General features: G+C 32.2%; 1 protein-coding gene across 2 annotated transcripts; it reads left to right on the top strand.

Moving 5' to 3' along the window:
• The first annotated feature begins 543 nt into the window (after positions 1–543).
• Positions 544–13,544, top strand: LOC143613607 (kinesin-like protein KIN-14F). 2 transcript variants are annotated; one of them, XM_077087273.1, is made up of 17 exons: positions 544–708; positions 4,620–4,783; positions 4,893–5,027; positions 5,941–6,300; positions 6,641–6,709; positions 6,803–7,030; positions 7,443–7,524; positions 8,051–8,146; positions 8,659–8,838; positions 8,929–9,035; positions 9,126–9,304; positions 9,619–9,783; positions 9,900–10,153; positions 11,070–11,233; positions 11,348–11,518; positions 12,150–12,760; positions 13,360–13,544. In XM_077087273.1, exons 1-17 carry the CDS (start codon positions 561–563, stop codon positions 13,478–13,480), a joined length of 3,234 nt encoding a protein of 1,077 aa, XP_076943388.1. In that variant the 5' UTR covers positions 544–560; the 3' UTR covers positions 13,481–13,544. The 2 variants fall into 2 exon arrangements, with proteins under 2 accessions (XP_076943388.1, XP_076943387.1); XM_077087272.1 differs by having other exon boundaries at positions 12,147–12,760.
• The last annotated feature ends 485 nt before the right edge of the window (positions 13,545–14,029 follow it).

Below are 14,029 nucleotides of genomic sequence, written 5' to 3'. Positions count from 1 at the left end.
ATATTTAAAGTATAAATTTATATATAACAAGTATATATTATTTAGTAGTTTTTATCATAATTTGTTTTACATAATAGTGATTATTAAATAAATAAATATTAAATGAAATTATATATAAATGATAGGCTCTTTAGGTTCCCAAGCAGACTTGAGCTCGGCTCAAATAAGTTACAGAGAGCTCGAGCTTGAGCTTCATTTCTCGAGCTCGAACTCACCATGTGAGAAACTATTCAAGCTCGAGCTCGGGATTTCATTTCCTATTTATTAATTATTTAATATTTATTTAAAATTATGTATATATTTAAAGTATAAATTTATATATAACAAGTATATATTATTTAGTAGTTTTTATCATAATTTGTTTTACATAATAGTGATTATCAAATTAATAAATATTAAATGAAATTATTATATAAATAACCGGCTCTTTAGGTTCCTAAGCAGGCTTGAGCTCGGGCTCGTTTACTAAAAAAACTTATTTATAAGCTTGATTCGAGCTTTTTCTATAAGCGACTTGGCTTTCTACCGTAATTTGAAGTTTCGGTGTGCAGACGGATATAATGCCACAAGAAATTAGTTCAAATCCTGTGATATTAAACACACCTAGCAAGAATTCAAGAGGACTTAAAGCTTTAAATTCGTTTACAAATGGCAATGACGAGTTTATTGATGATCGTGAGTTAGCACAACGAAAAGCCGAAGAAGCAGGTAAGTGTTTATTTATAGTTATCATTATTACGGTAAATGATCTGATACAAAGGCTTAATTTCGTACAAAGTGTACAAATGCCTTATACGCCATAGTCACGATAAAGTAAAATAACTGCAGCTTATATGATAATTACTAACATATGTTAATACTTACACAACTTATATTTAAGACTTTACGCCCTGCTTGCGGTGCGCACATATAATGTATATATGTGTGAACCCTTGTGTGGGCAAAAGTAAAATTGCACTAATTTTGACGTTATTTTACTAATCACGTGAAAATAACGTTAAAAGTGGCGGAAGGTTAATCAGGCATCATGTGGTGGCGTTGATAGCCGAAAGACAAGGGCACATGCACCAATCAGCCGGTGTCCCGATGATTGAGTGTTATGTGTCTTATGTCCAAGGCTTGATTCAAAACTACTATCAAGCCGGGGGTCTCACCGGAAGCAGCCTCTCTATCCCTATGGGATAGAGGTAAGGCTGTCTACATCTTACCCTCCTCAAACCCTACCATAGCATTGCTATTGGTGGGATATACTGAGTACGATGATGATGATGATGATGATGATATTTAAGACTTTGTAGGTTAAGCGTTGTGTAATAGCCCGCCCCTTATTATTATTATTATTATTATTATTTATTTATTTTTTTTGCAATTTTATTTTTCATATCTGAATTGCCATTGTGGAAATCATAAAAAATATATAAATAAATAAATAAATATGCAAGCCTGCCAACAACAATTTGTTTATTCACTCGATATTATATTAATATTTTAGATCGATGATAACAGGAAACTTAATTTTCTTTTTGTTTTTAATCGTTCTTGTTGCTTATATAAAACAAAATTCTTGGACGGACATTAAAAATTATATATGAAGGAAAATCATAGATCTTGTCAGTCTTAAATATTGTTTATTTTTTTTATAACTATGGCCATCAAATGTATTTATGTAGTTATACAAATCATGAAAGATGTAGTCATTCGTTTTTCTCATTTAATAGAATTACATTCTAATAATTAAACAAAATAAACAAATAAAAATAAAACTACATTCTTATACGTATAATGGTTTAACTAATGAATTGAATAAAAATAAAATAGTATGTAAGAGGGACGTTTATTTGAAGAATCAATTTTATGTTGAAAACTAAAAATCGTTTTAACACGTATATTGTTTGTTATATAAACTGACTAGAATGAACGCAAGTGTCAATATGGTTGAGATTTAATTTTAATAAATAATATATAGTATTATATATTAATAGCATTTTTTGAATAAATTTATACATATTTTATTGAAGCATTATACATGTTTGTGCTATTAAATTAAACTATAAAATTCATAACACAATGGCAAAAGAATGTGGGTATTCCACAATCCACAACTCCACATAATGAGTTAGAAGGTGATCATTCTAATAGTGGGCCCAACCCAGGCCCATCACTAAGCACTCTATGTATTAAAGTAGCCTAACACACTTGATTAGATGATGCTTAATTGCTTATTGCTTAAGAGGACCAAATTTCATAATGATCACTGCTTTAATAAAGTCAAAAATTAACATTTAGGGGAAAATAAAAATACCCGTTAGACCAGGTCCAGAATACATTTAAAAGTAAAAGCTTGTCTCTTTTAATGGACAGCTAATCATTATGATATTAAATGTACATATAGAACGGTAATATTTCTAAAAGGGTATCTCAAGAATAATTTTTTTTCTGAATTATAAACATATTTATATTATTTATTATCTTAATCTTGTATTATCAGTCTAAAGTAACAAATTATCTTATAACAAATTAGTATATGTTCACTTGTGTTAACTTGTATGTTTCAATAATTCAATGTGGTTTTTAGATATGTGTTATAGATATCTTTATGTAAATAAATATATATAATGAACGTAATTTATTCATAATGAACATAATTTTATGTTTGCTTTCTTAGAACTATCGTTATAGAAGGTAGCTGCTATACATGTGTATGTGTGATGCGGATTCGTGATCATGTCGTCATGATGCTCATTCTTAAGTAGAAAAGCATAATCATTAACGCATTGTAGGCTCGTTTAGTGCTTTCACAACTATGTTTTACATATATTTTTTAAAAAAATCCTTATTTGTTATTTGATATAACGGATTGACTAAATTAGAATGTTAACTATATTTTACATTTTTTAAAAAAATCTCTTTGGTGGTGTCAAATTAAGTAATTTATTTAATTTTTCTTCATAATGTGTCAAAACAACCCACCATATTGTTGATTTGATTGCTTCTTTAAATAACTTTTGTGGTACAACAATCCAATCTAAGTAGTATTTACACCCATGTGAATTAATTATATTGTAATAATAAAATTAAAAACTAACTTGTGTATGTGTGATGCGGATTCTTATTAATTATCCTGATTAAGCTTCTAGAGTTCTAGTTAAAATTGAATAAGCACAAATTTGAAAACAGTTATTTTTGTTGGTTCACAATTTATTTGGAAAATAAATAAATAATAGAAGGATAAAGAATGAGTGGGCCAGGCCGATATTGACAACGTAGGGTTCTTGCTAATTAGAAAAAGCCTTGAATTATTTTGTTCCGCTCCCGACACTCTCGCGAGGCCTGGCCCGTTTGTGATATCCATCAAGAGGCCCAATACTAGAATTTTAAATCATAATCACATAATAGCCTTGTTATATTTTTCTTTCAAAAAAATAACACATAGCCATTATTATTATTATCAATTATTTTGTATTTATGTTATATAATTAATGGAAAATAAATGATATATATCGAAAATATATAATCTATTAGTAAAAAGTGACATATATATATTAGTCATAGTTCTTACGTTGTGATCGCTTTTTCTAAAATGTGAAAAAATATTAGTTAGTATTTCGTATTACCATTATAAAAGAGTTACTATTTCATGAGCATTTGAGTGACAAATTTAACTCTACTTCTAAATTATTACATTTTATTTTACAACGACAGGACTTGAACTATGGAACCATAAACGTGATAAAAATTATCAGATAATAATGAATGTTTTATTCAGCTTAACGATTTATAAATGATTAAATAACAATTCTAAAAATTTACGAAGAGAGTTGTTTTAGTTGAACTATTATTATTATTATTATTATTATTATTATTTTGTAATTTAATCTTATATCATCATCATCATCATCATCATCATCATCGTAATCGTACTCAGTATATCCCACCAATAGCAAAGCTATGGTAGGGTCTAAGGAGGCCAGGAGGGTAAGATGTAGACAGCCTTACCTCTACCCTATAGGGATAGAGAGAATGATTCCGGTGAGACCCGGTCACACTTATATTGTAATAATACATTTGAGGAGAAGTTGATTGTCCTTTTACATTAATTTTTAAGAGTTTTAGGGGGCAAAATAATGTTTTATAATTAAAGTTGACTATGTTAATTAGTTAGACTAAATACTGCTGATTATAAACACCATAATTATGTTAGTTAGAGTGTTAGACTATAACTTCAATTTTGTAGTTAATATCATATAGAAATCTAACTATGTAAGCAATCAATGTCATGTTTAACTAAAGTGTCAAAATGTCCAGCAACCCAAAAAATATATCTTTGTCGTTTCGTAAAAAAAATTAAAATAAAATAAAAATACTAACTTGTCAAAATCATATTATTTTATATGATTTCGTATTTACTTTAATTTATAAACTTTTATTAAACCCTCAAATCTATACCATACTTCTCTCCGTGTTAGTATTATGTTTCCGTTGCATCGCGTGGCCACCCTTGATATAAACTTAAAAGTTAAAACATTTATCAATTTTTAAATTATTTTTTAAAAACTCGTTATTTGACTTATTTCCTGCCACCATTAACTACCAATGGAAAATTTAAATAACCGTTACAGCTGCAAGGAGGAACCAAGCAGCAGAATGGCTAAGACAAATGGACCATGGTGCAGCAGAACTGCTACCAACCGAACCCTCCGAGGAACACTTTTGCCAGTCACTTCGCAACGGTCTCATCCTCTGCAATGTCCTCAACAAAGTCAACCCTGGTGCAATACCAAAGGTCAGTTACTCTATCATTTTTTTTGTTACATTATTATTAACAGATAATAGTTAAGGAATTATTATTATTATTATTATTGTTATTTATGATTTGTGGAAATTTTGTTAAGGTGGTGGAGATTCCGGTAATAGATATAGAGGGGGCAGCCCAAACAGCAATACAGTATTTTGAGAATATGAGGAATTTTTTAGTTGCTGTTGGGAGAATGAAGCTTCTTACCTTTGAGGTTTCTGATCTTGAAAAGGTTTGTTTGTCTTTTAATTTGTTATTTCTGTCTTTTATTATTTTCTTGAATTCTTCCTTGTATTTAATAACACAAAACTTGTAACTTAATTACATATTTTAATCTTTGCATATAAAAATATATAAACAAGATAATCAAATAAAACAATCTCAGCCCAAGCCAAGCTCGAGCTTGACAAACTACTCATGATGTAGATAGGGGTGTAAACGAGCTGAGCCCGAGCTCGTTTGGGCTCGAGCTGAGCTTGTTTTAACTTAAGAAGGCTCAAGCTCGGCTCGTTTAGTGTTGTATTTATAAAGCTCGAGCTCGGTTCATGAGTAATTTGTCAAGCTCGAGCTAGGCTCGTGCTTATTTGATAATTTTATTTATATATTTTTATATTTATTTACATATATAATCATAATTATAGTTTTTATATATAATATAATATGTATCTTTTATTTATTTTTTTATCATGAGTTTATATATATAATAATAGTTATTATATAAATACATTAAATAAAAATTATATAAATTAAAGCTCGTTTAGGTTCGGGATCCGGCTTTAGCTCGACATGTGAAGCTTGAGCTTGTTTAAGCTCGGCTAGATTTGAGTCTTAAACGAGTGGCTCGGCTTGTTACACCCCTACTTGCAAAGAATTACTTTTTTAGTTGTAACTTATACTTTTACAATGTACTTCAATTTAAATAATGTAGCCAGCTTGTAAAATGAAGTATCAAAAGGTTAATGTGTAAATATGATTACAAAAACAAGATTATTACTATCTTAAGTTAAATCTTTGAATGCATCAAATATAAACTTTTGAGTGACTTTCAAGTCATTTGAAATATTCTTTTCAGGGTTAAATTTGTTTAATTGACCTATTTAAAATATCTTTATAAATAAATTAACAAACTTTGGTGGTGTTTGCAGGGCGGGTCATCTGGCAAAGTTGTAGACTGCATTTTATGTTTAAAAGGTTACCACGAGTGGCGGGAATCAGGCGGGGTTGGTGTATGGAAATACGGTGGGACCGTGAGAATTACATCATTCCCAAAAGGATCACCTTCTTCTTTAATTGGCAGTGAAAGTGCTGATGAATCTTTAGACGAGTCCGAGTCGTCACAGTTTGAAGAATTACTTGAGTATTTACACTTATCAAGTGAAGTAGCTCTTGAGGAGTCGAAAGTGTTGACTGCATTTAGTTTCCTGTTTGACCGTTTTGGTATCGGGCTTTTACAAGCGTATCTAACCGAGACTAATGAACTTGATGATTTCCCTTTGAATTCAATGGTAGGTAAGCTTCATTGTGTATTTGTTTGTTTTATATTTATTCTAAACGTCTCTATCGTCAATTTTTGCAACGGGTCAGTTCGGGTTGACCTGAAATACATATGACATGGCACTAGTTAGGAATCAAGGGCCTGTTTTCATAAACAAGAATTTGAAGCATAAGTTATAGTCTACTAAAAGTTATACTACGCCAATAATAGTATTTTTATAATAATTTGGTTTAGGAGTTCTACGGGATTAATACACTTTGGGCGACTTTCAAATAGTTTAAACGGTTTTCTCTATTGCTTTGTAATATTTTTCTTGGATAATGTTTGATTTGTTTGGTAATTTATTGTAGGTTATCGATATAGTACTCAGGAAGGCTGTTAAAGATCTTTCGGGACTGCTTATTTCTCAAGGAAATCAGGTAGCATACAAAAGTTTGATTTATAGTGAAACGAAAATTTTGATTATCAAATATTAATCAATCACTAAATGCACCATTTTCTATTTTTTTCAGCTTGGTAGTTTTTTGAAGAACATGTTAAAGGGCAACTGCAAACCGTTACTGAAGCATGAATTTCTAGAAGCCATTTCGAAATATATAGACCAAAGATCTGGTTTTGTATCAAATGATTTCTCAAAGTTTTGCATATGTGGTGGCAAGGGTAAAAGCATGTGGTATAATAATATTGATTACTCATGTGAGAATACAAATGTGTTGGATTTTCAACAAAAGCAACTTGAGGTAAACACCACTCTTAGTATTATTTCCACAACAATTTATTTTGACATGTTTAAAACGTCGTTTTTAGCGTTTAACATGTATTGGTTTTCATTTTTGCTGTTTTACAAAAATACATTCTTTAAGAACATGAAAATGACGTTGAAGAAAACGAGTGTTGGAAGGAAAAAAGACAAAAATGCCCTTAAAACATTTTCGATTCGTTTAGTTAAACAAAGAGTATGAAACTTGTCAATATTAATGAAGGAGGGACTTCATGATGTGATATAAACTATATTGGACTAACACTGCAATTAAATTTAGTTTGGATAAAATATGTAGTTTTCACGTAAGCGCAGGATTTAAGTTGTAATATTGAATTTTGGATTTTGATCTTATTATGTGCCATCAAAGATTTGTCTTGAATGTTTCACAGGAGTTAAAAGCTAGCTTTCATTTGACAAAACTGGAGGTCCAACAAGCTCATTTAGCTTGGGAACAAGAACTTAAGAAACTTGGTGCGTTCTTCGACTACTTTCTACATATTATTATTGTTATAAAGTATTATTATTATTATTATTATTAATTATTATTATTTTAAAGTTTTTTTTTAATAATAATAATAATATTTATTTAAATTTTTTTATTATTTTTTTTTCTCATTATATAGAAACATAGATATTACATCAACATAGCAGGTAGGCGGGCAACAAGCTGCGCCGCCACCCCTTTCTGAATTGCAAACCCTAACCTGCTAAAGACATACCCATGCCCCTTTGGAGTCGACACATTGCTATGCACAACCCGTTGGACCCTGGTTAGGAAACGGATAGCTTCCGGTGCCAAGGAGCCAAAGGTATCAAAAGCCAGAGGGACAAAAACATGTTGGTTCTCTTCGCAGGCTTTAGCATGTTTCTCCACCTTCTTCGTTTCAACCCTTTTCATTGCTTGCCCAACTACAAACCCATTATCCCTCAAACCAGCTAAAGCTCCTACATATTTATTCTTAGAACCAGGAAAAACTAACATTTTTATCTTTCTCAGTGCATCACACTAAGGATCTTGAAGTGGCATCTTCTTCATACCACAAGGTTTTGGAAGAAAACCGACAACTTTACAATCAAGTTCAAGATTTAAAAGGTCAGTTATTTTGTTCTTAGTCAGCATTAGAGGCAATGTTGTAAAGCTCGCTAGGCGGTCCCTAGGCGGCCGACCCCCTTGTAGGGAGAGTACTCGGGGAGTACTCGGACATGATAATTATAACATAAGTTAATTATTGGATATTATATATATATATATATGTTAAGATTAGTATAATTAACGTAAAAATAAGCATAATTCATATTGAAAAAAAAAACATAATTCAAATATTTCATGTCGTTATTTATAATTTTTAAATAAAAAAATCAAAATAAAAAAATTTGTGGCTGATTTTACCTTGGAGGCCGATTAGTCCCAAGTACTCTGACTTTTGACCGAGTTGGACCTTGGCGAGTAATGGTGGCCAAGTTGGGAAAAGGCAGCAAGGTTGATGTCCGAGGACCTTAGAATCGCCGATTCCAAGGCCTTGGAATCCGACTTTTACAACACTGATTAGAGGTATAATCTCAAGCGTATATAAGTTAACAAGACAACTTTCTTTTTAATTGCAGGAGCAATAAGAGTATACTGCAGAGTGAAACCATTTCAGCCTGAGCAATCTGATGAACAATCGACGGTTGATTATATAGGAGAAAATGGAAATATTATGATCGTTAACCGTAATAAGCAAGGCAAAGACTCTAGGAAAATGTTTGCTTTTAATAAGGTTTTTGGAGGGAACACAACTCAAGGTAAGTTAATCATCATCATATTCTAATGTATATTCAACTTATATAAAAATGGCCAAATATAACTTTTAATGTATTTCCAACTTATTGCAGAGCAAATATATGTTGATACACAGCCATTGGTTAGATCCGTGCTTGACGGTTATAATGTATGTATCTTTGCATACGGCCAAACGGGCTCAGGGAAGACATACACAATGGTAAGATAATTGGTTAAGTTTGTTAACATTTTCATGTGTTTACATTTACATGAGATTGACACTAACATATTATCTTTTTCATAAGTGTAGAGTGGCCCTGACATAACAACAAAGGAAACATGGGGTGTGAACTACCGGGCTCTACGGGATCTGTTTCAGTTAACGGATATAAGGAAGGATTTTATAAAGTATGAAGTTGGAGTTCAAATGATTGAAATATATAATGAACAAGTGAGAGATCTGTTGGTGGTTGATGGCTCCAACAGAAGATATCCTTATTATTATTATTTTTATTATTATTATTATTAATGTTTATTATTATTTTTCTCCAACGGGTCAAATGGGTTGCAAGTCGTCCAAAATGTAGCTATAAAGCATAAACGCGTAATATTTTTATTCAAATCCTTAGTTTTTTACTTAAAAAGTTCTCATATAATCGTATTTTACACACTATTTATTTATGGAGTTTTAAGTTTTTATTATCTATATCTAATAATGTGATAAAATGCTTCTTTAGACCGATGCCAGTGCATCTCCTTGTGAATTTACTAAATTGCCCTTGTTACGCCTTGACAACTAACACGTTAGATATACGAAATAATTCTCAACTAAACGGTCTCAATGTGCCTGATGCATCTTTAGTTTCTGTAAAATGCACACAAGATGTTCTTGATCTAATGAAAATTGGCCAAAGGAATCGTGCAGTCGGTGCTACTGCATTAAACGAACGAAGTAGCCGTTCTCACAGGTAATGCGTTTTTTTCTTTTATTTTACTGAATCACATGTGACATTTTACTATTTTAGACCCATTTGTTTGCATCTCAAAAAAATCCGATTTAATAAGTTTCTTAATTTCCTGACAGTGTTCTAACGGTTCATATCCGAGGAAAAGAACTAGTTTCTGGATCAACCTTAAAGGGTTGCCTTCATTTAGTAGATCTAGCTGGCAGTGAACGCGTGGACAAATCAGAGGCCACTGGAGACCGACTAAAAGAAGCTCAACATATTAATAAATCCCTGTCTGCACTTGGAGACGTCATTTCGGCTCTTGCACAAAGGAGCACACACATTCCTTACAGAAATAGTAAACTTACTCAAGTATTGCAAGATTCTTTAGGTAATAATTTACTTTCTTTCAGTATACTTATTTAAACGAGTAAATTTGGGTTGTGTTTTTGCCTCAAACGGGTCAAAGTGAAATGGGCCAAATGGGATCGAAGACGTCCAAAGTCTATTTTTTATGCATACAAGTATTTTTTTTCTTTAATTAGCTATCGAATATTTCATTTAATTAAAAAAGGATCCAACTACAATAGAGAGGCAGGTAAGCGGGCAACAAGTTGCGCCGCCACCCCCTTTTAACGCCCTGCTTGAGGTGCGCACATATTATGTATATATGTGTAAACCCTCGGGTGGGCAAAAGTGAAATTGCACTAATTTTGACGTTATTTTACTAATCTCGTGAAAATAACGTTAAAAGTGGCGGAAGGTTAATCAGGCATCATGTGGTGGCGTTGATAGCCGAAAGACGAGGGTACATGCACCAATCAGCCGGTATCCCGATGATTGAGTGCTATGTGCTTTATGTCCAAGGCTTGATGCAAAACTACTATCGAGCCGGGGGTCTCACCGGAAGCAGCCTCTCTATCCCTATGGGGTAGAGGTAAGGCTGTCTACATCTTACCCTCCTCAGACCCTAACATAGCTTTGCTATTGGTGGGATATACTGAGTACGATGATGATGATGATGATGATGATGATGATGAGTAGTAGTTATAATGTTTTTGTAATCATATTTAACGTGTTAATTATACAAGTGTTGCAAGATTCTTTGGCTAAGAGTTTACTTTCAGTCTACTTATTTAAACAAGTAGATTCGGGTTTTTCCTCAAACGGGTCAAAGTGAAACAGGCCAAATGGGATCAAAGACGTCCAAATTTTATTTATTATGCATGCAAGTATATTTAGATTATAAATGTAATAAGTTTGTTTTTGTAATCATAGTTAATGCGTTAACTATACCTCTTTTGCAGGTGGCCATGCTAAAACGCTTATGTTCGTGCATATAAATCCCGAGAGTAATGCACTTGGAGAGACAATTAGCACCTTAAAGTTTGCTGAAAGAGTTGCCTCAATAGAATTAGGTGCTGCTAAATCTAATAAAGAAACCGGTGAAATAAGAGAAATGAAAGAAGAGGTTTAACATTCACTTTTATATATTCTTTTATATCAGCATACTTAAGTTGGTGGTATGATCATGTTTTGACCTGCTAAATTTTGTTTTTACTACCCGTTTCGTTTGTTCACTCAGATATCTAATATGAAGCTATTGTTGGAGAAAAAAGAGGCTGAGCTAGAGCAGTTAAGAAGCGGGAATGCAAGACGAGCAGTTTCACCCGTTCACATGCCAAGATTCTATCATACAAACAATTTAAGGCCCGAAAATAGTCAGAGCTTTGTTGATGATAATAAGCTTCCTGAGGTTAGTCCTAAAGGTCATTTTTACTATATGCGTCGAAACAAGGCTACAAGCCTGGTCGGGCTGACTTTCAACCCATTTGACCCGTTCCCTTTTCAGCTATTTTTATCTGGCCCATTTGAAGCAAAATGTAACCCATCATAGTTTCTGATTTGTAAACTATCAAAATATTATTTTTTGACCGTTTTACCCTTTACACTATGTTTTTGCTGTTGTACACATCACCTCCCATAGTTTTAAATGTTAATATTGTTATGTTTCAGTTACATTTGTGTAATATTATTTTTTTTGACCATTTTACCCTTTACACTACATTTTTGTTGTACACGTCACCTCCCATAATTTTAAATGTTAATACTGTTATGTTTCAGTTTCATTTGTGTAATATTATTTTTTTTGACCATTTTACCCTTTACACTACATTTTTGCTGTACACATCACCTCCCATAATTTTAAATGTTAATATTGTTATGTTTCAGTTTCATTTGTGTAATATTATACTTTTTTTGACCATTTTACCCTTTACACTACATTTTTGTTGTACACATCACCTCCCATAATTTTAAATGTTAATATTGTTATGTTTCAATTTCATTTGTGTAATATTAAAAAAAAATTTAAATATTAATAGCAGGTTAGAAGCTGTTCATCTGGTAAGCAAAGGCGAGCTCGTTTCCCCTTGAAGTTCACAGACAAAGATTATATTCCCAAAATGCCCCTACTAGCCGAAGAAAGATCACCATCTCCTCCTTTAAGAAGATCAATATCGACCGATAGAGGGGCCCGCATAAAAACCAAGATTAAGCCCGAAACTATCACCAACCCTCCAATCACAAAACCACAATATCCTACACGGGTTTTCGTCAACAAGTCTCTAGCTACATTACCGATTTTACCCCCCACCAATAACAAAAAAGGGTACTTAAGTTCACAAGATAACTTTTCTGAGGCATTACATAATCATCCAAGAGTTGGTTCTAGGAAAGTTAATAATCAAGAGCAAGAAGAAGAGCAGTTTAAGCATATGCTTAAGGTCAAGAATAGTCAAGTCAAAGCAAAAAGTCAACACTCAGTTAAGCAGACAGTGTTGTCTGATATGGATGCTGGTCAAACTGTTGAAGAAGGTCAAAGAAGCGATTTTTCGGAGCCAGAAAACGAGCATTGTTCGGTTAGGTTGCATATTCCAGTCGGGCCTAAAAAGCTTCAACGAAGCTCATCAAGAAATTTGCATACTGTGGAAATCAGGTACTTTAGTTAATAATCTGGAGCCTTAAAGGTGTCGCTTTTGACCCGTTTTATATAAATGGGCTATGCGGGTTATTATGTTTTTTATCTATAACAAGTCAAACATGTCAAACGTTACTCTTAAAGAGTATTTTTGGTCAAATGGAAGTCCATAGGGGTAAACGAGCTGAATCGAGCCGGAGTTTGTTTAGGCTCGAGCTCGGCTTGTTTAACTTAAGAGGGCTTGGGCTTGGCTCGTTTAGCGTTTTATTTCTCAAGCTCGAGGTCATCTTTTTTGTTATTTATAAATTATTTTATTATTTTATTTATATATTTACAATTATAAATTTTATATATATAATATAATATATATTATATTATTATTTGAAAATATTTATCATAGTTTTGTATATAATAATAGCTGTTGTATAAATATATTAAATAAAAATTTTATAAATCATAGGCCCGTTTAGGCTTCCTAGCTGCTCGAGCCCGTTTATTAGATGAGCCTCAATATATGCTCCACCTCGGGCTCAAGCTTGTTTAAGCTTGGTCTGGTTCAAGCTCGAGTAACTCACGTGCAGCTCAACCCGCCTGACCCCTATGTTTGTCTACTACAGGGAACCTGGAAGAAATGAAAATAAATCCTCAAAGAATGCGAACGAAGGTAGCAATGCCTCGGTTCCTAAGTTTATAAGGAGTCGTTCTACGCCTCGAGGAAAATTCATGGTTCAACCTTGAGTGATCGAGCACGCTACATACACACTTGTTTATTTTCGCATTCATTTTTGTTATTGTTTTTAGTTTTTTTTGTATAGTATAGTGCTTGATTTTCTTTTCGAGTACCATCGCGGATGCCCGCCAAGAGGAGATTTGCAGCATGAGAATCTCTCTAGTTGTTTGTTTTATAAAACATTTTTGTAATTGATTTTCTATATTATTACATTTGTAATTTTGATGTAACATCAACAAAGTTTAATTATATTTTATTATTTTATGATATGTATTTATATATTATTATGGGAGTCCAGTAAAAGTGCAAAACAGTTATTATTATTATTATTATTATTATTATTATTATTATTATTATTATTACTACTACTACTACTAATACTACTACCACGACTACTACTTACATTTGAGAGTTTTGGTGCCTCAAGTGTTCTATTGAGTCCTATTAAGTCACTTGGCAGCACCTTATTGGTTAAAGCTATTTTGTTTTTTTTTGTCTATAACAAGCTTAACAAAAACCGACCGAATGTTAATTTTTTTTATTTTATTTTACGTTTT

The sequence above is a fragment of the Bidens hawaiensis genome, unplaced genomic scaffold (assembly GCF_021521415.1).
Source record: "Bidens hawaiensis isolate Kalapana, Puna unplaced genomic scaffold, B.hawaiensis_p1.1 tig00037739_1, whole genome shotgun sequence".
NCBI classification, from domain to species: Eukaryota; Viridiplantae; Streptophyta; class Magnoliopsida; order Asterales; family Asteraceae; genus Bidens; species Bidens hawaiensis.
The sequence above is the reverse complement of the archived record's forward strand: the minus strand, read 5'-3'. Positions and strand labels throughout refer to the sequence as shown.

What these genes read in the sequence shown, in the direction of transcription:
- LOC143613607 (XM_077087272.1), top strand. Translation starts at nt 561, where the DNA reads ATGCCACAAGAAATTAGTTCAAATCCTGTGATATTAAACACACCTAGC. An exon ending in ACGAAAAGCCGAAGAAGCAG is followed by an intron (nt 709 to 4,619) that starts GTAAGTGTTTAT and finishes TAACCGTTACAG; the next exon opens with CTGCAAGGAGGAACCAAGCA. An exon ending in AGGTTTCTGATCTTGAAAAG is followed by an intron (nt 5,028 to 5,940) that starts GTTTGTTTGTCT and finishes TGGTGTTTGCAG; the next exon opens with GGCGGGTCATCTGGCAAAGT.